At 42.9% G+C, this 23,446-nt stretch overlaps 1 protein-coding gene across 6 annotated transcripts in view; it reads left to right on the top strand.

Moving 5' to 3' along the window:
* The window catches only part of Katnal1 (katanin catalytic subunit A1 like 1), a 60,411-nt gene extending 37,355 nt beyond the window's left edge, over nucleotides 1-23,056 (top strand). For all 6 annotated transcript variants that reach the window (XM_040751392.1, XM_013122840.3, XM_013122838.3 and 3 more), the window contains exons 7-11: nucleotides 108-266; nucleotides 909-1,035; nucleotides 3,772-3,906; nucleotides 13,386-13,512; nucleotides 16,921-23,056. In XM_040751392.1, coding sequence (XP_040607326.1) covers nucleotides 108-266; nucleotides 909-1,035; nucleotides 3,772-3,906; nucleotides 13,386-13,512; nucleotides 16,921-17,119 — 747 coding nt within the window. In that variant the 3' untranslated portion in view covers nucleotides 17,120-23,056. The remainder of the gene's footprint in view (nucleotides 1-107; nucleotides 267-908; nucleotides 1,036-3,771; nucleotides 3,907-13,385; nucleotides 13,513-16,920) is intronic.
* Nucleotides 23,057-23,446: the final 390 nt, after the last annotated feature.

The raw sequence follows: 23,446 nt of genomic DNA, 5'->3' as shown, positions 1-23,446 counted from the left end.
TTTATATCTAGTGGGGAGCCTCATGTACATCAGCATTGCCAGTTGATGATAGTTTATAGAAAACATTTAAATCTAGTACATTGTCTAATCCATCCTTGGATTTTCAGGGTGTGCTGATGGTTGGACCTCCAGGTACTGGGAAGACTATGCTAGCGAAAGCGGTTGCCACTGAATGTGGGACAACCTTTTTCAATGTCTCCTCTTCTACACTGACATCTAAGTACAGAGGCGAATCTGAGAAGTTGGTCCGTCTGTTGTTTGAAATGGTAAGTGTGATGTGTTTGGATTTCCAAATGCTGTTTGTCTGTGTGGGCCTGTGGTTCCTCATATCCAGGTGTGTGCTCCTTGAGATCTTCTGAAAGAGCTGTGTGGGTGTATCCGACTAGCTATGGACACATTAGTGGTAGTGGATTTTGTGGGATACTTGGTGTCTTCAACATATCTTTCTCGATGAGATGAAAACACTGATGGGACAGAAGACTTCTAAAAGCCAGCCAGAGGCAGATCTATCATTAGATATTGATTTAAAGTTACTTCCAATAATTTTTTTTCCCATGGAGGGAGACAGGTAGATCACTTGAGTTTGAGGCCAGTCTGGTCTACATACCCAGTTCTAGGCCAGTCTGGTCTACATAGTGAGATCTGTCTCAAAATAATAATAAATAATAAATAAAAAGTAGAAAAAATAGTAATGAATCTCTGTGTATCTTTCATCCAGCATCACCAACTATGTAAGTTGTATTTTTGGATTACTTTTTCCTGAAGTGATTGTCAATGACAAGATAGTACCACTTTAATAGACAAAAATTGTAGCTTTCATTTGCCACTGTTTTAGAATGAAAAAGTTACTTAAAAAATAGAGTACTTTATGAGATAATTGAATGATTACTTTAAATGTTTTCACCAAGGCTAGGTTCTATGCCCCCACCACGATCTTCATTGATGAGATAGATTCTATCTGCAGTCGAAGAGGAACGTCTGACGAACATGAAGCGAGCCGCAGAGTCAAGTCCGAGCTCCTGGTCCAGATGGATGGTAACTGATTTAAAGACTGTTGCCCAGGTCACTCGCTTTCAGCCATGTCTGTACTCAAGATTTGTAAGTTTTGGATGAGTGGTCAGGAGGCAGCTGTGACTTCTCTTTAGTCACTTGCTCATCACCCACTTGTTCACGCATCCTAAAGCACTCATTGAATACTCACAGTGAGCCATACGCCAGTCCAGGTTCTAGGTTATGGAGCAGAGGACTACCCTGGCCACCAAGGAGTTTGCTGGTAGAGCCAAGGCTCTGAAGGTGTGACTGGGAGTCCCTGGGCCTTCAGACCACCTGAGGGCTCTACAAGGGCTACACAGTTTCAATGCTAACATCAAGGCACATTTACTGGTTTTGCTTTAATTCTCTCACAAGTGTGTAGTAGAGCTTGCTAGGGTCCACAAAACCTGAGAGAGTCCCAAAGGATGGAGAGCAGAAGCAGATGGGAGAATGCTGATATTCTCTTATTTACTCAGATGTGCCATTTTAAAAGTCTTCTAGGCCAGGTAATGGTTGGTGGCCCATGTGTTTAATCCCAGCACTCGGGAGGCAGAGGCAGGCAGGTCTCTGAGTTCCAGGACAGCCAGGGCTACACAGAGACACCCTGTTTTGAAACACAAAACAAAACAAAACAAAACAAAACAAAAAGCCTTCTAAGACTTGGGAGGTTTTGAAAACTGTGCTTGTTTTTCATAAAATATATTATTTATCTTAATTTGATGAGTCACGAAGTCTTATTTTTACAACAAACTAATACTTTGAATATTCTATCCATCTGTCTGTCTGTCTATCTGCTTATGTTGTTGGGGCTAGAATTTGGAGCCTTGTGTCTGATAGGCAAGCACCACTGAGCCAACAGCCTAGCCTTTCTATGTTTTGGTACCCGATGGAAAACACTGATAGACATACCGCACACAGTGATAGCTCTTAAGAGTTCCAGGGATTTTAAGAGCATCAAATGTCTTGAGACCAAAACCTTTGAGACCATCGTCTACCCCAGAGGCTGACGGCTGACCAGAAGTTGCACAGTGGTCCTTCTGTGGCAGAAGCAAACTCTGGGTGTAGGAGTGGCAGTGGTCAGAGTGGGAGGTGCAGCGTGGAGGCAGAGGGGCTAGAATTGTCCAGACAAAGAGGAAAAGGGTTTGGGGGGCCATGAGAAGAGTTAGGGGCTCAGCACTTCTCTAGACACAACTCAGTCTGGTAGCTGTGTGACAGACAGCAGGCGGTTTAAGCAATCGATGGGAAAAGGTAGAAAAGTGTCTAAAATATCCAGCAAGTACTGTTTCTGACTACCCACCAGCTGTGGGGTCAGTGTCTTAGTTACTGCTCTATTGCTGTGAAGAGACATCACAACCGAGGCAACCTACAGAAGAAAGCATTTGACTGGGGGCTTGCTTACAGCTTCAGAGGGTTAGTCATTGTCATCATGGGGGAACTTGGCAGGAATAATGCTGGAGAAACAGCTTGAGAGCTCACATCTGATTTTCTAGTTGCAGGCACAGAGAGAGAGAGAGAGAGAGAGAGAGAGAGAGAGAGAGAGAGAGAGAGAGAGAGAGAGAGAGAGAGAGAGAGAGAGAGAGAGAGAGAGACTCTGCCTGGGCTGGGCTTTTGAAACCTCAAAGCCCACCCCTAGTGGCACACCTCTTAATCCTTCCCCAAAAGTTCCACTAACTGGGGACCATGCATTCGGGGTCCATTTTTGTTCAGAACACTACACTGAGGATGGTTACCTCATATCACGTGGTACACAATGCCAGGCACTGGGAGACCAACAATGGCACTGTGCGCTAGGAGACCTGTCCTCAGTCAGTGTACCGTTTCAGCTCTCGCTTATATATGAACAGAAGGACCGTGTCTTACGTACTTGGGAGAAAGATAGCAGAGAACATGAGGTGCTTAAAATTGGGGCCAGGGCATCATTGAATACACATCCAGCCAGCAGGATTTCATTGGACAGTACCATGGCTGCTTGCAGCTGGAGATATTTATTGCTCACGAGAACGATTTAAAAAGGCATTTAGTAATGACTTATTTATCTTGCATGCTGACCTGGGTTGCTCAAAGTGTACTACTCTGATAAGCAATCACGTTCGTGAGCATAGGTATGAATAATTGCCCAGAGCCAACTGTACACTCTTAAAGGTTTTGTTGTTGCTTTTATTGTTTTGTTTTTGAGGTTGGTTCTCTTTATTTTGTAGATCTTGCTGTTCTTGAACTTGCTACATAGACCAGGCTGGCCTCCCAAGTGCTGGGATAAAAAGTGTGTACTGCCATGCCTGGATAATTTTTAATCCTATGAGTTTAATTTTGAAGAAGTAGACAATGCACACAGATCCTTGCTTGCTCTGATCATAAAACACTATGCACTGTGTCAGCTGTTTTTTCTTCTTGAGAAAACCAACTGAATTAAACCCAAAACTAAGGGGGAAAAAGGAGAGACAATTTATAGTGAAAACATTAAAGAACTAAGTGGATCCCAGTCTGAATTTTCAGAAGCACTATTTTCTTACTTACAGATTGGAAGAGCCCTGCTTTAGGCTGTCAAATTCTTTAGCTCCTTTGTTTTGTTCTGTGTTGATGTCTGGTTTTGTCACTCCACCAAGGTCACAGGGATGGTGAAGTTGCTTCACTGAGGTCCACCAAGAGCTCTGGCTCACACTTAGAGAGGCTGGCTGAGGGAAAGCACTGAAGTGGCCGTCACAAAACATTGACAGCCTGTTCCCTGCTCCCTGTGTCCAGGAGTCGGAGGAGCCTTAGAAAATGATGATCCGTCTAAGATGGTGATGGTTCTGGCTGCCACTAACTTCCCATGGGACATTGATGAAGCTCTTCGAAGGAGACTAGAAAAAAGGATCTATATCCCTCTCCCAACAGGTATGATGCTTCCTTTTACTGGATCTGGAACTTTCTGTCATTTCCTGTTAGCCCTTTTCAATTTATTTAAATCTCTGTCTCACTGTCACGTTGTTTGAAGAGCTCTGTGGCATTAGGGGACCAGTCTGAGTGACAGAAACAGAGCCTTTGCATTTCAGAGAAACCCTTAGCCTCAGAGCAGTATTTGTGCTGATAAGTTTGGTAGCATTCTAGTTCTTACTCCTAAAATTGGATTTCATTAACCCTAATTTAAATATTAAATTGTCTTGGGGACTTTCAAAAGTGATTTTCTCTTGAATGATGAAGTTTTTTTAAGCTATTTCATTTTTTCCTTTGAGATAAATATATATGTAGTTGAGAAGTGTATATCTCAAGTGTATTATGCTTGGTTCTTTTAAGTGTATCGTCACGTTCAGTTAGTGTAGTATCCTAGAAAGGATGTGGGAAATTCCTGTCACCCCAGAAGGTTTCTGGGTGCCCCAGCAGGTCATCTAAATTGCTATTGCATAAGCCATATGCCTGGTCCTCCATCACCACAGGCCAGTTTTCTCTCTTGCTAAGCGTTGTGTAAACAGTATGGTGACAGCATATAGTCAGTGTTTGGTGACTCTCGTCCTGCAGAAGTCTTTGAGATTTGCACATGTGAGTGTGCCTATCAGTGGTTTCTTCTCCATGTGATGATGCTACTGTGTGTTGAGTCCCCTCTGATGGGCATAAGAGTTGCTTCTAGTTTTTGGCTATTATGAGTAGAGCTTTAAGCCTTTTATATATTTTTGTGGATGACTGGTTTTGGGTCTTTGGGTAGTATGACTAGGATATGTTAGTCAGTCATAGGGGAGGTATATGTTTAACTTTATAAGACTGATGCTTTGCCCACATCAAACAAGGCACCTGTACTTAACTTTATAAGCAATACTCAAATTGTCTTCCTGAGTGGTTGTACGTATTATCTTGTCACTATCACCATCAGTAAATGGGAAGGGCAGTCTGCAGCCTTGCCTATAGCTGCTGTTGTCAGTGTTCCGTTTTATTTGCTCTGGTTGGTGTAAAATGGCATCTCATTGTGGTTAATCCGTGTTCCTATGATGACGTATATCTTGACCACCTTTTTGTGAACTTATGACTGTGTCCCCCATTTTATAATATTTAATGTTTTATTAATTAATGCTTTATATAAATTCTCTTTACCTACATTTTTATAACTTTTTCCTTCCAATTTGTGGTTTAGTTTTCAATTTTCTTAATGTTATTTCTTGGTAACCAGAGTATTTTAATTTGTGAAGACATTTTTCTAGTTTTTTGTTTTTGTTTTGTTTTTTATTAATAGGGCTTCCTGTATCTTAGAAAATACCTGCTTACCCCATGGCTGTAAAGCTTTCTTTGTTTACTTTTAGGAGCTATATTTAGCTTTGTGATTCTCCTTGAATTAATTGTATGCATGGTAGTGGAGTGGGATTTTATTTTTCCATGAGTATATTCAGTTCTAGTACCATTTGCTGAAAAGAATTGTCTCAATTTAATAAAAATCTTAAAAACTGACATCTTGCAGAGAATATTCCTGATAGTAATGGGATTGAATTAGGAACTAACAATAAGGCATTTAGACTATCTCCAATATTGTACTACTAAGCAAGTTAGCTCTGAATAACAGAAGGGCCAAAAAAATTGGAAAAATTGAAAATATTATCTTGGTAGAAAAAATATGTCACCCTAAATATTGTAATATGAAGCCAACATAGTGTTTTAAGGTCTGTAAATGCATACCTTGAAAAAGCCTTAAGTAGATAGTATTTTAGCCTTTGAAACATAAATTAGTTTAAATATATAGGGGAAATACATTAGAAAAATGTGAGATATGAAATAGGATGTTAACAAGGCAAACATTTGTTTATTATATTAATATTGACAAATCTCTAGAGGAATAATGAAGAACAACAGAGATAAGTTGCCAGTCTTAGGAATGAAGGAGTCACCACAACAGTTCTTAGAGACAGAAAGGAAATGAAGCAACTTAGTGGCAGTAGGGAATCTCCCAAATGCTCTTCATTGTGTACCTCTGGGTCAGTGTGGGTGAAATAGTCACAGCCGTTAGCATTTGGCCTAAAAAAGATGAAAGGTCTCTGCTTCTACTTTCAGAAAAGGAGAAAGTGAAACTCAAAAGAGTAAACTCTCCCTGCGCACAGTCTTGGGAGCAGTTTTCCTGGATGCCGAAGTGTTAGACATAGACACATGCTCCACTCTTCTCTTTCCTCCCAGGGGAAGTACCTGGACACTTTGTCTAGCCCTATGGAGCTGTGCAAGCTTTTATTCAAGGTGCCATAGGTTCCGGGGCTGCAGCAGTTGCAGAGTTGAGTTCCTGGCGGCCATCAGGCCAAGGGTGCCGATTCTTCTTCCTTTCTCTTGGAGCCTGAGCCAGCAGAGTCAAGTCCTTTGGCAGTGCTATGGAAGCTGGAATGTGAGGTGCATGCCTCCCTCTTCTCATTCCCTCCCGAGGGAAGCTACAAGTTGACCTTTTCCTCCTTGTCTCTGGGAGCCCTTAGCTTGGGGCAGAACTGACTGTAGAGCCAGGCGGCTTTTCTCACCCATTTCCACAAAGTTCACATTGTGAGCATTACCTGCTTCAGTGGCTTGCCAGCTGGTTCTGAGCCATGGTGAGGTTAAGACATTGTCTCCCCAGATTAGGAGGGACAGCATCTGGGGCCTCTTATTCCCTGTGCTGCTACTGCTGCCACTGAGCCTGTTCTTATGTGATGTCAGTTGTCATTCGTGTCATTGTCCCCTTGTATTTTGAGGGGTATCTTTCCCTCCCTGATTAATTCTTTGTTTTTAAACTCAGTTTTACTGAGGAATGACTTAGACACAATAAACTTTATCCACGTAAGACTCTGAGCTATGGCAGCTGTGTACCACCATGAGACCACACACCAAGAAGCAAGTCCACCTTTTCCTCCTGAAGAGGCTTCTGCCTCCCTTCTCCTCCCTGAGCTGATTTGCCATTTTTTTGTTTGTTTGTTTCATTGTATGGAATATCACAGACTTTCTCCATTCCCCATTGGTTGATATTAGACCATTCCTAGTTTAAGGCCATTGTGAATGAGGCTGCTATGAGCATTGATGGTTGTTTGTTTGTGTGGCAGATGTTCTAGTTTCTCCTGTATCAATGCTGAGAAGTGACATTAGTGACACATGTTTGGCTTTAGAAACAGGCTGGTCACTGACTTGCTTGTTGTTTTTAAGACGGTGCACTTTGTATTTTAGTAGTTCGCTGTAATGTGGGGTTTCCCTTTTTTCTTTATTATGCATGTGTGTTGGACATCTTGGTCCTACTGCAACCATCACTTGGGGTGCTATCCATTTCTTCTAACTCTTTTCCTGATAGGCTCCATCTACCTTTGTTTACCGAGCATTTCCTCTGCCATCTCTTTTCCTGTGAATTTTCATTTTAGGTCTGTTTTGCAAATCTTTAACATTTCCAGTTTTTAAATAGTTTCTGTTGTTTTGCTCGGATTCTTCAATGTTGTCTCATTCACTTTTGTCTCTCCTCCCCTTTAATTCTCAAATTCTTCCCCACACTGGCTGGTTGGTCTGTGTCTAGTAAGAGTGTGGCAGAAGTGATGCTAAGGTCTAAACCTAGGTCAGAAATAGGACAATTTCTGCCTGATTTTCTCCCTTGAGGGTCAGCAGCCATGACATGAGGAGCCAAGGGGAGCCCCCATGGGAACTGAAGACGTCTGCTAACCGCCACCATCTTACCAGTCATGGGAATGAGTTGCTTTTAGATGGACTGGTCTAGGCCTGTAGTACAATCTTATGAGATCCCTTCTGTCCTAGTTAACTTTAACTGTCAACTTGACACAGTCTAGAGTCACCTGAGAAGGGAGTCTTAATGGGTTGCCTATATCAGATTGGCCAGTGAGCCTGTCCATGGGGAATTGTCTTGATAATTAGTTGATGTAGGGGGTCCAGTCTCCTGTGGGTAGCCCCATCCTTATGCAGCTGGCCCTGGACCATATAAGAAAGCTAGCTAAGTGTGCATTTGTGAGCCCAAGCAGCTTCCTTCCGTATTTCTGCTGTACTTCCTCGGCTGTGAGTTTGCTGGTTGGACGTAATACTGCATGGGGTAACGAGCAGTCCTGCTTTCAGGTTCCTGCTTGAGTTCCTGCTCTGACTTTCCGCAGTGTTGGACTGTGACCTGGAAGCGTGAGCCAAAGAAACCTGTTTTTCTGATAGGTCACTTTTGGTTGGAATATTTTATCACAGCAACAGAAAAAAACTAGAGCATCCTCTGTTAGAGTTGTACCAAAAAAAAAAAAAAACCTATAGAGTACATCTGTCTGTCTGTGTGCTGGGGCATGGAGGGAGAGAGAAGACGAGAGGAAGAGAAGGAGAGGTAGTGATGGATGGAATAATTTCAGGGTGTGGCTTATGTAATCATAAGGCTGGTAGTCCACAGTGTGCCATGGTAGAGACCCAGGAAGAGCTGATGTCACAGGCAGTTATGCCAGAAAGCTGCCAGCCTCCAGGTTCCTTTCCTGGGAGAGGCCAACGTTTTAAGCTATATAGACCTTAAGTGATCAGGTGAGGCCCAGCCGCATTGTGGGCAGGTGGTCTGCTGTTCTCAAAGTCCACCAATTTAAATATTGAGCTCCAGAATAAAGTTGGACATAAGATTTGGGCACCATGTCCCAGCCAAGTTGAACAAATAAATTAGCCAGCTCAGACCCCCAGGCAGAACTTTCTAGAAGAGCTGTTTCTAGATTTGGAATCACAGAAACTATGGGACTAAGATGTTATTTTACACCTCTGAACTTTAATTTATTGCTTTCTCAGAAACAGATTGCCACTTCTCACTTTATGTTACTCATTGTAACTTCTCGACCTCCTGTTTCTATTGTCTGTTTTTCAGTTTTCTTGCTTTATCTGCATTTTCTGTTCATTAATATGTCTAGTGATTTATAGCATATGCTCTATATTGTAGGGAGTCTGGGTATTGCCTTCCTGTTAAGTGTGTTCCTGCAGGTACTCAGAGGCAAAACTCAGAAAAACCCATCCTGAAATTCTAGGGACTGGAAAGATGGCATCTTGAGAGGACCCAGGTTTGATTCCAGCACCAACATGGTGGCTCATAAACATTTGTAACTCAAGTCCCAGGGAATCCAGTGCCATCTTCTGGCTATGCAGGCACTGCATACGCAAGGTGCATAGCCACACAGGCAGGCAAACATCCGTACATGAAAATACTTGGCCTCATGATTTTGTCTGAGTGTATAGTTGTTTACCAGAGGAGGGTCTGATACCAGTTATTTCTCTGTGGCTAGAAAGGGAAGCCTTGCCTATGAATTTTGATACTGTATTTTATAATGTATTACTTGATCACTCTTGTGACTTGGCCTCCAGGCTATGTGACATAATTAATTGGTAGAATTTCAGCTCACAGGCCTTGCTTCATGTTACCTTTCCTGGCTGTCACTCTCTATTCTGTCACTTTTGATAACTAAGACTTAAAAAACATTTCTTTTTCGTACGGTGGTGCGCATTTGCTGGTTGAGCTCTGGTTGATCTTACCTACAGCAGTCGCTGACATGACTTCCCTTAGAGACTCGTTCTTCCTGCCCTGTCACACATGTCACACGCAGCTCTGCACTGGTGACTTGAACATGTTTGTCCCAAAGGCCTTCAGGCTCATTTTCATCTCTAGAACACTATGCCTGGAGGTGAAGATCCCGGGTTGTACCCTCTTTTCTTTTTTTCTGGAAAACTTCAAAAAATGCATGCCTGTTATCTTTCCACTGTAGCTACTCTTGTTGTCTTGTCTCCTCTCCTGTGCATGTGTGAACCACAACCCAGGGCAGAATCGTTTATTAGCATTCTCAGTTTATTCAAGAATTGGCAAGTCAGATACTCTTGTCACTACATCTAGGAAGGAAACAGGACATCCTCAGAACTCAGCAGCCCCACAGAGTGTCCCTGCTAGCACACTCCCTTCCGGATCCACTGCTAACCACTGTCATTCCTTTTATAGAAGTGATTTATTGTTTTTCCTTGTAATATTGTCACCTAATATATTTCCAAACAGCTTTATTTCTTTTGCCATTTTACATAGATTCAGTCACAAAACTGTGTCTATTTGTCTTGCTGCCTTTGCTCAATATGCTTTGGAGACTCCGTGTTACCACATACAAATGTAGTTCCTTCCTGGTGCCATGTGGTTGGTGTTCTACTGTGTTCAGTTTTTCCAGGGGCAAAACACCAACCACATGGCACTGTTGCAAACACCAAAACCTAGCTGCATTTAACAACAGAAATCAGCTCACTCATAACCGGGTAAGTCACAAAGTCCAAGATGAAGGTGTAATGGAACCCAGGTGTGTTGCATATGGAGATCTTCCAGATGTGAATGCTGGGGATACAGAAAAGTGTTATTTGCCATGAAGAATGGAGAAGAGGAAGCTTTGTGTGCAGCCAGCTTCTCCACCACAGAGAGATGGATCAGGATGCAGGGAAGGAGTGATGAAGGGGTGAGGACCATCCACACTCCTTCCAGGAGCACAGATTCCACCTTCCCTCATTCCTGTGGTGGGCAGCGTGGCTAGTAGGTGACTTTACCTTGAAGGGGGTGAGAGACTAGGCACATCTCCATCAGATTAACCCTGAGTTATAGTTCTGAACAAAATAGTTTTCTAATAACCTGTCCATGTGCAAGGTGAGTGGAATCTGCCCAGAGGATAGGACAGCCAGGAGGATGGATACAGGATGAAGGCAAAGATGCCAGGCCTTCTCATCCTGTTCTGGTCATGGGCATCTGCGGACCCAGGGCAAGACATTTCCTTCCAAAGTGACTGTCAAGTCTCTAGGAGAGGAGCTGAAGCCACTGTCACCAGCCGCGCAGTGGCACAGGTGCTCTCTAGCAAGGCTGCTGGGGAAGTCATGACTGGTGTTGTCCCAACTGTGTTTCCCCAGAGTTAATACTGCTTAGTCACCTGAGCAAGTGAGGAGACAGGGTTTTGATTCTTAGAACCAGGCTGTGTAGACATCTTTCACTCTGAGGCCCCTCTCTTTGCCTGCTAGATGCCATCTTCCTTTGTTGTCAACACATGACCTTCCTCCTGAATATGTCTGTGTCCTAGTCTTTTAATATGAACATCAGTTATATTGGATTAGGACAGACTCATGTGACCTCATTGTATCTTTTTAAAAGCCTCTGTCACCAGGTGCAGTCACATTCCAAAGGACTTGGAATTAGGGCTTCAGCATAAGAATGTTTGGGGATGTGGTTCTTGTGATAACAGGAGTCCCTAGTTCAAGTGTTATCCTCAGGGTTAGCTTTTCCTTCATTCTGTTGTGTGTGGCATGTATGTGTGCATGTACCACATGCATGGGGACACATGTGTAAGTGCTGTGCATGTGTCTCTGGAGGTCAGAGGTCAGTGTTGGGTATCTTCTTCTGTCACTTTTCCTTAGTTTTTGAGACAGGCTCTCTCACAACCTGGAGTTCATTGACTGAATAGACTGGATGGCCAATGAGCCTTCAGCATCCCTGGTTCTGTCTCCTTCCTCCAGCATCCCTGGTTCTGCCTCCTTCCTTCAGCATCCCTGGTTCTGCCTCCTGTCTTCAGCATCCCTGGTTCTGCCTCCTGTCTCCAGCATCTCTGGTCCTCCCTTCCAGCACAGGGATCACAGGCTTATGCAGTCACGCACAAATTTTGATGTGTGTGCTAGGGATCCAAACTCAGGTCCCGATGATTTCATGGCAAGCAGTTTACCTGTTGAGCCATCTCTCTGGTTCCAGTACTCCTCTTTAAAAATATGTATTTTGAGAATTCTCCCTAAGATCATTAACTACTTTCCTAGTCATTTTCTAAAATGCATATAATTTTACATTTATTTTACTTGCAATGTATTGGCACTGATTTTTGTGTATAGAATAAGGGAAAACTGGATCTCATTTTCCCTGAGGATAGGTTTACATTTTCTCATTACCTGAACCACCTGTTATAACCTGGAGTCTAGAGTCTACACCACTCCTGTTTCTGTCCATTGACATGTTTGTATCCACAGAGTGTCCCACTGGCAGTACCCAGTTGCTTTGCAGGCCATATTATAAATTGTTAGCAGTCATTCTTCCCACCTTGCTGTTTTTCTAGAACATCTTGGTTGTTCTTGGTTCTTTCCATATGCACGAGCATTTTAGAATCTGCCATCAGGATCTATAAACAGACCTCTTCAGATGTTCATGGAAGTGATTTGGTGTTAGGAATTGGGGGAAGAATTGTGCCATGAAGGATAAAACTAATAGAAACTAACTTTAATGGGAGACAATGATGAGATACGGTGTGATTGCAGGATGTGATGGGTTAGAAGCCATGAGGCCCGGGCTAACAGGGATATTGCACCTTAAATTGTATTTCAGGTACTACTTAGGTGCCACTATTGTATTGCCTAATAATAGTGTAACTATGGATGTGTCTTTGTTCTCAGGAGATGCATGCTCATGACCGTGTGGGTGTAATGTTACCTGCAGCCGGCTTTCTCTCAGTTCACAAGTGTGTGTGCACAGAAGAAGTAGGGAGCTAGGGTTGTACCATTGGCAACCAGTGAATTTGGAGGAGAAGTAAAGGTTTTTTTCCTGTATATTTAAATTTTTTCAAAATAACAGTTGAGAAAAATTAAATTTATTTTGTATCTTAGGAAGCAGAGACCAAGGAAAACATGTTATGGTCTGTCATAGGGTCTTGTTCAGGCAGGTCTACCACAGACTGCAGCTGTGAAATCCAAGTTGCTCAATAGAGCCCCATCTGCACCAGCACTGGGAGGAAGCCATGCTGGCAGCAATTGGCTTTGGACTAAGTAGAAACGTCACTACTGAGCCATTTGTGCTCACTACTGAGTCTTAGGAGCTTTTCCAAACCACTGATGAGAATTCTATAAATCTGTCATCCTAACATGTGAGCTGAGTTACTTATAGGAGGTATACTCCATCTAGTCTCATTTGATAAAGTAAGCCAAACGATATTCCAATTTTAAAATTAATTTTATGTGTATAGGTATCTTGCCAGCAGGTATTATGCCATATCATGCAATGCCTATGGAGGCCAGAATATGGTGTCAGATCTTCTGGAAGTGGAGTTACAGACTGTGTGAGCCCCATGTGGGTGCTGGGAACTGAATCCAGGTCCTCTGCAAGAGCAGCCAGTGCCCACCCCCTGGTGTTTTATGTAGCAGCATTCTGGTGTTTGAAAACAGTGTTTCTCTTTGGTTCTCATAGCAGGCCTTGCATATACAAGGAGAATGGAATCACTTCTGTTTTCAGTGACCACATATAGAAAGGAGAATGCCTCTGCATTGGGTAGCAAATCAGAAGCACTGGGGCACTTGCCATCTTTGGCTCTTTTTCACATTGCTCTCTGAGAGTGGATTTTAGATGGGATTCCTCAGCAAAATGGTCTGTAGATTTAACAAGACATTTCATCTTCTGACAGCAAAGGGAAGAGCCGAGCTTCTGAAGATCAGCCTTCGGGAGGTGGAGCTGGACCCCGACATCCGCCTGGAGGACATCGCCGACAAGATTGAGGGCTATTCTGGTGCCGACATAACTAACGTCTGCAGGTGTGTCTTTGTGACTCTAGTTTTAGTTTTGTAGGATGACTAGCCTTAAGGTCAGCCCCAACCCCGAAGGTGGCAACCCAGTTCCTTGATAAGCTTTCCCACTGCTGCTCTTTTTCCTTCTTTTCAACTAGCTTCACTTTCTTTTAAAAATATTTAGTTTTTGAGGCTATAATATAATTACATCATTCTTTCTCTTTTCTTCCATCAATGACTGCCTAAACATGAAGCATACAAAGTAGACATGCTGACATGGAAATGGCCAAGCTCAGGAGGCCTCAACCCTAGACAAGCAACTGTAGGCAACTAAAGAATGCTAAGAGCAGGAGAAATAGTCTCCCCAGGGAGGAGCACACCAATGAGTTATCCAGTGCCAAATGGGCAGCCCTGAAAACATACACACACGTAACATTATACAGACGTTTTTCCCTTAACACACACCTTCGTCAGCTGTTAGACAAGTACATAGTATGATCATTTTTGTTTTCTGTTGCCCAGACTGTAAATTCATAGACCCATGCCTCTGTCTCAGGAATGCCAGGATTATAGACTCTCACTTAGGGTTTTGGGCTTCTTTTCTTATGATTCTGGACAGCGAACACAGGGGCTTGCATGTGCTAGGCAAGTGCTCTCCCAGTGAGCTCTATCCCCATTCCTCACTTAGAGTTTGGATTGTTCTAGGAACGTCGTGTCTTACTTGGCAACAATAGCTGAGCAGCCTCTGACTGATTAACTTTAGGCTGGAGCCCAGCTATATGGATGGAAGCAATATTGTGCAGCTTTATTGGGCAAATGTGGACCACATGTGAGTGAAGAAGTTGATCAGTTTCGTCAGTGGAGGAAACACACGTTTTCTTGTCTTTCCCGATGAAGAGAATTTTTAGTTCTTATATGGAGAAGTCTGCACAGTTGGTCTCGGCAGCTTTCTCTGAAAGCTTTGGCCTCTGTTTTCCTCATGTTGTATGCTAGTGTTTTTCAGGTGTGTCTGAGTCCAAAGGTCTCACACCCAATACAGTCTTCACAGTCTCTAGTAAAAAACACTGGCAACCCTGAAGGTGTGGCTGGCTTGCCCTCCCAAGTAGGTTTTGATGAGAACTTGGCCATTTCTTCTAAACCTTGTATTTGTTTCTAGTTGGACAAATGGGATTGAATGAAGTCAGGAGACGCCTGTGTTTATGCTGTTGGCTTCCACAAACATCCCATGTGGGGAACTTTCTCCAGTGTATGGATAGGCTCATGCTCCTGCCTTCTACTACCGCTGCTTGAGCTGTGGACTGAATATGTGGCTTGAATTATTTTAACATTAGCCATATGCTCATTCCAAGTATGCAGTTTGTATTCCAAAATTTGTCTTCATCTTCATAAACTTCCTGCTGTTTCTGAGGCACTGAGAAGAAAAGAAAACTTAGTGCTAGCTGAGTTTTCTCCAGGCTTCTGTGATAAAGGGTACTTCTCCAGTCTACTTCCTATCGTGTGTACGTGTGTGTGTGTGTGTGTGTGTGTGTATGAGTGAGTGTGTGAGTGAGTGTGTGTGAGTGAGTGTGTGTGAATGTGAGTGTGTGTGTGTGAGTGAATGTGAGTGTGTGTGAGTGAATGTGAGTGTGTGAGTGTGTGAGTGAGTGTGTGAGTGAATGTGTGTATGAGTGAGTGTGTGAGTGAATGTGAGTGTGTGTGAATGAGTTTGTGTGAGTGTGTGTGTGAATGTGAGTGTGTGTGTGAGTGAATGTGAGTGTGTGTGAGTGAATGTGAGTGTGTGAGTGAGTGTGTGAGTGAGTGTGTGAGTGAATGTGTGTATGAGTGAGTGTGTGAGTGAATGTGAGTGTGTGTGAAGAGTTTGTGTGAGTGTGTGTGAATGTGAGTGTGTGTGAGTGAGTGTGTGAATGAGTGTGTGAGTGAGTGTGAGTGAGTGTGTGAGTGAATGTGTGAGTGAATGTGAGGGTATGTGAGTGAATGTGAGCATGTGTGAGTGAGTGTGTGAGTGAATGTGAGTGTGTGAGTGTGTGAGTAAATGTGAGTGTGTGTGAGTGAATGAGTGTGAGTGAGTGTGTGAGTGAATGTGAGCATGTGTGAGTGAATGTGAGTGTGTGAGTGAGTGTGTGAGTGAATGTGAGTGTGTGAGTGTGTGAGTGAATGTGAGTGTGAGTGAGTGTGTGTGAGTGAATGTGAGTGTGTGTGAGTGAATGTGAGTGTATGAGGGAGTGTGTGAGTGAATGTGAGTGTGTGTGAGTGAATGTGAGTGTATGAGGGAGTGTGTGAGTGAATGTGAGTGTGTGAGTGAGTGTGTGAGTGAATGTGAGTGTGTGAGTGAATGTGAGCATGTGTGAGTGAATGTGAGTGTGTGAGTGAGTGTGTGAGTGAATGTGAGTGTGAGTGAATGTGTGAGTGAATGTGAGCATGTGTGAGTGAATGTGAGTGTGTGTGAGTGAGTGTGTGAATGAGTGTGTGAGTGAGTGTGTGAGTGAATGTGTGTATGAGTGAGTGTGTGAGTGAATGTGAGTGTGTGTGTGTGAATGAGTTTGTGTGAGTGTGTGTATGAATGTGAGTGAGTGTGAGTGAGTGTGTGAGTGAGTGTGTGAGTGAATGTGAGGGTGTGTGAGTGAATGTGAGCATGTGTGAGTGAGTGTGTGAGTGAATGTGAGTGTGTATGAGTGAGTGTGTGAGTGAATGTGAGTGTGTGAGTGTGTGAATGAGTTTGTGTGAGTGTGTGTGTGAGTGAGTGTGTGTGTGTGAATGTGCATGCATGCAGGTGCATGGATGTGTCCAGATACCTGTGCACCTGTGTGTGCATGCACATGGAGCTCAGAGATCAGTCTTGGGTGTTGTTTCTCAGGTGCTGGCCACCTGGCTTTCTTTGTATAGTATATATGGATGGCTTCCTTCCTTCCTTCCTTTCTTTCTTGCAGGGTCTCACTGTATTTCTCTAGCTGGCTGTGTAAACCAGGCTAGCTCCAAATTCATAAAAGTCTGCCTGCCTCTGCCTTCTGGTTACTGGGGCTAAATGTATGCACCACCACACCTGGCCTCCCCCGGTTTTGGAGATAGGGTCTCTCAATGGCCTGAGGCTCGCCAAGTAGGCTAGGCTAGCCAGCCAACAAGCCCTATGGAATTCTGCTTCTACCTTCCCAGCATGAGGATTACAAGCACGTGGCAATGTACCCAGCATTTTGGGGGATGGGTGGGAATTGAACCCCTTATCCTCGGCTTACATAGGCAGCACTATTCCAACCAAGCCATCTCTCAGCTCTTGCATCTGTTTTTGACTTCTGAAATGTTAGGATGAAGTGTGAGCTTCTGAGTGGTATCATGAGAGCACATATAACCAGCCCTTAGGATGTTTTCATAACTTTGTAATAGCTAGAAGTGCTGAGCGCACACGCAGGTGTGGCTGCTGACTGCCCTGCCTGATTCCAGGGACGCATCGTTGATGGCAATGAGACGGCGCATCAGTGGCCTGAGTCCAGAAGAGATCAGGGCTCTGTCCAAGGAGGAGCTGCAGATGCCTGTCACCAGAGGGGACTTTGAGCTGGCGCTGAAGAAGATCGCCAAGTCAGTCTCTGCCGCGGACTTGGAGAAGTATGAGAAGTGGATGGTTGAGTTTGGATCTGCGTGATTTCTGTCAGCTCTTTTCATTTCTGTTGTTTGTGCCTATAAAATGGGAAGAAATTCCTTAAATTTAAAAAATCTGCAATTCTTAATCAGAGAAAATTTCACTTAAAGGCCAAAGCAAAACAAAAACATCTAGAGCGACAGAGAAACGCAGCTGAGAAATGAGACACCCATAGTCTGCTGACTTCTCACTGACAAACCTTCTCAAGTCACAGAACACGCCAGCCAGTGGGCGGGGCTGTGCTGCAGGCCGTGCTTATAGAGCATTGCAGTTTCTGCTCTCACTTGAACACGTTGTCTGTTTCCCCCAACTCTGTGTTCTCTGGCCACAAAGAACACACACACACACACACACACACATACACACACACACACACTTTTTAGCAGCAAAACTTGGTTTCTGTCGAATTCATTAATTGTCATTTTGAGAATGATAGTAAATTCTCAAGGGAATAATGAATTGTAAATCTGTAGAATTTAATACCGTTAGAGTCTAATCTGTAGTTAGAATTTTTCTCCTCTTCCTTGCCAGTTCTTCTGTTAGCTGCTGGCTTATGTCTATCCAGGAGTAGTCTGTGATCTGTTTTCCCCGGGATAGTGCCTCTCTAACTTCATTTGGGAAGATGGGAAGAATTGTTGTTAGCAGCACACCTATATCTTCCTGTTCAGAGTGCTCACTTTTCTTTCAATATGTTCAAATCAATATAACTATTGTTTTTTCCCACTTTTGACACTAATTGCTTTTTCGTTAAATTTGACTTTAGTGTTTAAGATAAGTTCTAAACAAGTCTAGTCTCTAGGCTAATGTAAAACAAACATTTTTCCCCCTTCAGTACATGAGTATTTTGCCAGCACATATGTCTGTGTATCACATGCATTGTAGTTCCTGAGAAGACCATAAGAGGGCATTGGATCCCCTGGAATTGCAGTTACAGGCGATTGTGACTCACCATAGGGATGCTGGGAACAGAACTCAGGTCCTCCTCAAGACCACTCAGTGCACCTAATAGCTGAACCGTATCCCCAGTTCCAGAAATAAAATCTCTTATGGTTCTCAGACAGCTTGTTTAGCAAAACAGTATCCTAACAGTGAATAATATTCATTTAAAAAGTAGAAAGTTTTCCTTCTAAGAACTTGTGTATGCAATGTGATTAGAATAGAAATGTGGACATGCTCATTAGATGTGGAATTAGAGAGTGGGAGGGCTCTCAGAAAGGGAGCTGCAGATCCAGTCATAAGCCCTGGGCCATGTTACTTCTCTGTAATTATGCCTATCCCTTTGGTCATCAGGCAGTCCATAGTGTGCTTGTGATAATATCCTGAAGTCTTGAGTCTCAAGCTTATTTTTAAACCATATACATCTTACAGGCACTTTTAACTTTTAAAAAACTCTTAGTATGTTGATTAAGATATTTGACCTTTTTTCCTCAGGCAAACCCGTAACTGCATTAAATCCTTTTTAGGGACCATATATCTGACTCTTTGAAATCCTGGATTCATCTGATTTCTATAATTACCCTCTTTCTTCTGAGAAACCTATTATAAAATTTCAAATCAAAAAACATGATTTTATTGTAATGGGAATAATTCTTGAAAAATTAGAATGAGAAACTAATGAGCAAACTTGCATTTACTTGTTTATTTTGAGGAAGGGGCTTACTTGGTTGCCTGAGCTGGTCTTCAGCTCTTAGGCTTAGGCGATCTTCCTGTTTCAGCTTCCTGAGTAGCTGCAACTCAAGGCTTCACCCCCAGATTACTTATAAACATTTAAAATAAACTACTATGGCTAAGGCAGGAGGATTGCTAGGAAATGGGTACAACCCACATGCCCTCCAAAGGATGAGCGGGTAAGGAAAACAGGGTATATCCTATGACTTCCACGGCCGCAGGCACACACACACACACACATACACACACACACACACACACACACACACACACACAGTCTGAAGCCTGCCTGTGTAGCATATCAGGTACCATCGCAACAAACAAACAAAAATAAATAATCCCACTAGATTCTCTTGCAAACCGTCACCATCTAATAGTGTTATACTTAAAACACAAACAAACAAAAAACAAAAACAACTTCTCTGTAACACTATGGCTCAGTAGACTTTTTCTGGATTTTGCATTACTTATCTTTGCATAAATCATGGAAATTCTGCATGGCAATTGTGCGTCTATCCTAGGTTAGGTGTTATTTGCTGCAGCCTTGTTAGGAGAGTCAGCTGTGCTCCCTGCAGCCTCCTTTCTCATTTTGCTGTCAGTGGGTGGCAAGGCTTTGCATGTCTTAAGTCCTCGGAAGGCTCTGGAAGAGACCTGTTGCCCAGCCCAGAGTGGGGATTGCTTTGTTGGCTTTTGAGTTGTAAAGCAGGTGTGTCATCACAGTAGAAGTGGTTGATTCTCACTCCTTTGAAAGCAGGAGCATTTGGAGCTGCAACGCAGTGACCAGTGTGAGTGTAGTTGTTTCACAGGAGCGCCATAGATAGTCCTTCCTGGGCACACTGCTCTGTTCACTGTCGTGAATGGACGCTGGATGGAGGCTGCCTGGCTTGTGTGGCTGTCAGTCAGTGAAGCTCTGACTGGGCATTCTCTTCAGTAGCTGTCGCTCCTGGCCTCTGCTGCTAAAGCGTGAGTTTAGCTCATGAGTGGAGAGACATAGTGATCTATGTGTTTGGGGAAAAATATAGAAAAAGCTTTTTCCCTCTCCTTTTTTACCTTTGACTGGTTTTAAAATAAGAAGTTTTAAGCAGTATAAAGCTACTGAAGATCTATTCTAATGCGCCCATCTTTATGTTTCCATGCCACAGTTACACATGTGATATGACCAGATGTGCACATGCAATGTGTTTACTGTAAATGTTTTGTTTCCATAATTCGTTCTTTTAAAGAAAATAAATTAATATTGGTGAAATATCCCAGACACATGGCTCGGGAAGCTGCAGCCTTTTGTTGCCCAGCTTGGAAACCCAGTGACATCACAGCTCTTTCAGTAGTGACCTAGACACACTGGGTAGTGAGTAGTGACTCAGACCCTGCCAGGGCCCCCTACCGTGGGCCTCACAGGAGCACCTGTGTGACAGTTTATTCACATAGCTGTTTAACTTCTAGAGAGCTCCAAGAGTGGAGGGTGGTGAACCCAGTAGCCAGAAGAGGGCTGGCAAGTGCCTGGGCTCCAGGATGAGCAGCTGTCCAGAAAGGTGCATGCAAGGCCAGTTTCCAGTATTAACTGTTGCTCATTTCTCCTTCTGTGTGAAATGACTCTGCGGGGATCATTGTCTCCTTAGGTCTTAGCTATCTGAGTTCATGAGCCTTCCTTCCTTGAATACATTGCAGGGTGCCAACCCTGCTCAAGTGCAGGCCAGTTGACCTCCTCCCACTTGAGATAGAAGTGAAGAGCTAGACTAGGCTTTGCATGGTGGGTCCAGCTTTGGCCTCCGTGGTGCAGTCTTCTTCAGTTTTTTTTATAATAGTACATTTCCACTGTTATGAAATACAGTCACACTATGGTATGCCCTGTGCTTTGGGATAAAATGTTAGGTGGAACTCGGCCTCTCCAAAGAAAAGGTCATTTAATTCTAAGTATGAGACAGAAATAGGAATACTCCAACTTTTTTGTATCTTTGTTTTGTTTCTTAATGCTTTGAATGTATAATATTTTAAATTTGTGATACATATAATATTTATGTGACTCTTGGAGTCCATCACAACAGAAGCAAATAGGACGAAGTAGAAGGACATATCAGGATAAACTATAAACCTCACGTGATTAATTCTCATTTCCACTAATTATTTTGTAGTTTGTTTTAATTACTACATGTTTACTTATTTATACTTTTAATTTAGGCTTTTCATACTTATTTATTTAATTTTTGGACCATTTGCTTTTGATATTGTTTCTTAATGTGGAAACTGAGTATTTAAAAAATTAAATCTGATAATAATATATTTTTACACATTTACTTAGTAGTAATTCTTTGAATTTTTACTAGTTGTTTTTCCTCTGAAAACTCTAGTTTTGATGATATTTCTCATTTCAGGTGCCTTGTTGATAAGCACATATTAAGATGATGCTACAAAATCGTTTTTGCTTTGCTTTTCTCAGACCTTGGGAAAACTGAAAACAAAAACTAAAACCTGAACATTGGCTTCTCACTAGTGGTATGGGGTTGGTACCTTTGGTACCACAAATGGGAGATTGCTGCAGGGACATCTGCCTTGAATGGGTGAACAAAAAGCAGGCTCTCTCTCCCTGCACTCAGTGAGCTGAGCAGGCATCGCCTGCCCTCAGGAGAGAGCCAAGAACCTCAGGCATTCAGTCTGCATCTCTGTAGGTCTGTTTTTCCAGGCATCACTTTCTCTGCTGCTCTGGCCTCTTCCTATCAACATCAAGTTTTTAAACTAGAATTTTAAAAGTTATATTATTATTATTATTATTAATTTATTTTTTATTTTGAGGGAGGGTCTTACCATTAACCCTGGCTGTCCTGGAACCACAATATAGACCAGGCTGGCTTTGGACTCACAGAGACCCACCTGCCTCTGCCTCCTGAGTACTTGGATTAAAGGCATGCGCCACATACCCAGCTAAACTTGAATTTTGTTTTTAAACACATTTTGCCATTCCTCCTCTGGCAAAGCCAGATTCTTCAAATGACCCTACGTGAAGGATGGAAGTTGCTTTTCCCCTTATGTAGCCAGCCTTTTTATTTGAATGTGTTTCATCCCATGGAGCAGATTCACACATAACCCATATTCTCCTAGCTTCTCAGAGTTCTGCAAATACAAATCCACATTAATGGTATTAAACATTTTGGAGCTGAGCAGTCGCTCTGTCCACCCTCTGAGAACCTAAGTACTTTAGGAAAACACTCTTGTTCATGTGGCTGCATGGCTGCTGAGCGTTGTCCTTGGTGGCCACTCTGTGGACACAGTGTCTCGTGGGACCCCTACATATTAGAATGGTTTGTAGGTGTGCTGCGAAGATTTTTGTTCCAGTGTTTGTCATCCAGTATTTGAAACTAATTCAACTAAAAACAGATTTCTAAGTTGTATCTGTTAAATGTTGTTTCCTCTCACTTTTCACAGTGCTGTTTGCTAGTCTCAAGCCTTGTTGTGTTTGTATGTAAGTTGTGATGTAGTAAAACAGTTCTGGAGAGTTGACTGTTGGTGGCTTCTCATGTGGCTTGGCTTTCATATGTAGTGACATGTGCTTCTTGTTACTTCAGGAGCAACATGCCCCTCACTAGCTGGCAATGACCCTTCTCATGAAATCTCATATTGGCAACTTGGTATTTTGTTTTCTGTACAATATGCTAATAATTTTAAGGTTGATGTGGTAATTGTATAGTTTTCCAATTAATTATTTTAATAAATATTTATGTGATACTATTGCATAATTGATGTTCTGTATGGTGAATTTTCCAGATCATGAGTCTTATTTGATGACCCCAGAAGTCATTTCTTGAATTATCAAACTTTATTTTTTAGAGAACGTTAGGAAAACAGGCGCAGAAATGGTTCTTGTAGTTCCCACACTCCCTCACCAATACCCCCATCTTCATTAGCATGTTGCATTGGCGTGGTCCAGGTGCTCTTGTATGAAAGTCCATAGCTTGCAGTGGACTTCAGTCTGCACCGGGTTGCGGATTTCGACAAGAGCACAGCGCATGTACTACCATAACTGTTTCATGGAAATCACTGCCCTGCCCTGGAAATCCCACGAGCCACCGGCTGTTTCTCTTCCCACCCCCTCCAGCCATTCTCTTTTGTCTTTGTAGTTCAGATCTCAGTCTAGTTGGATGAGAACATGTAGCTTTCCAGACTTCTGTGCATTGTCCAGGGAGCAGCTGCACATATAACTCTGTGTATATGCTGCCTACTGAAAGATCTCTCAGTGGCTTCTAACTTAGCAATTATGAATAAAATGGCTACAAACCATGCTTGCATATCTACACTGTTCATGTATGGCGTTTTATGTAAATTTGTAAGAAACTACACCATTGTCTTCCTGTGTGGCCAAGGCCATCTTGCATTTGTCCTAGCAGAGAATGTGCCTTCCCCTTGCTCCACACCCTTACCAGCGTTTGGTGGTGGCAGTTGTTTGGATTTCATCATTTTGGTAAGTGTGTAATAGCTGCTTTCATTTGCTTGTTCCTAATGGCAACTGACTTTGGGCATCTTCTCATATGCTCATTAATTTTAAAACTATTTTTTATGTGTGGAGTTTTACCTGGAATTATGTATGGTATTACATTCATACGGTGCCTGCAGAGGCCAGAAGAGGGTGTTGGATTCCCCTGGAACTGGAGATACAGATGGTTGTGAGCC

The sequence above is a fragment of the Mesocricetus auratus genome, unplaced genomic scaffold (assembly GCF_017639785.1).
Source record: "Mesocricetus auratus isolate SY011 unplaced genomic scaffold, BCM_Maur_2.0 Super-Scaffold_100008, whole genome shotgun sequence".
Classification (NCBI taxonomy): Eukaryota; Metazoa; Chordata; class Mammalia; order Rodentia; family Cricetidae; genus Mesocricetus; species Mesocricetus auratus.
This window is presented reverse-complemented; position numbering and strand designations above follow the sequence as displayed.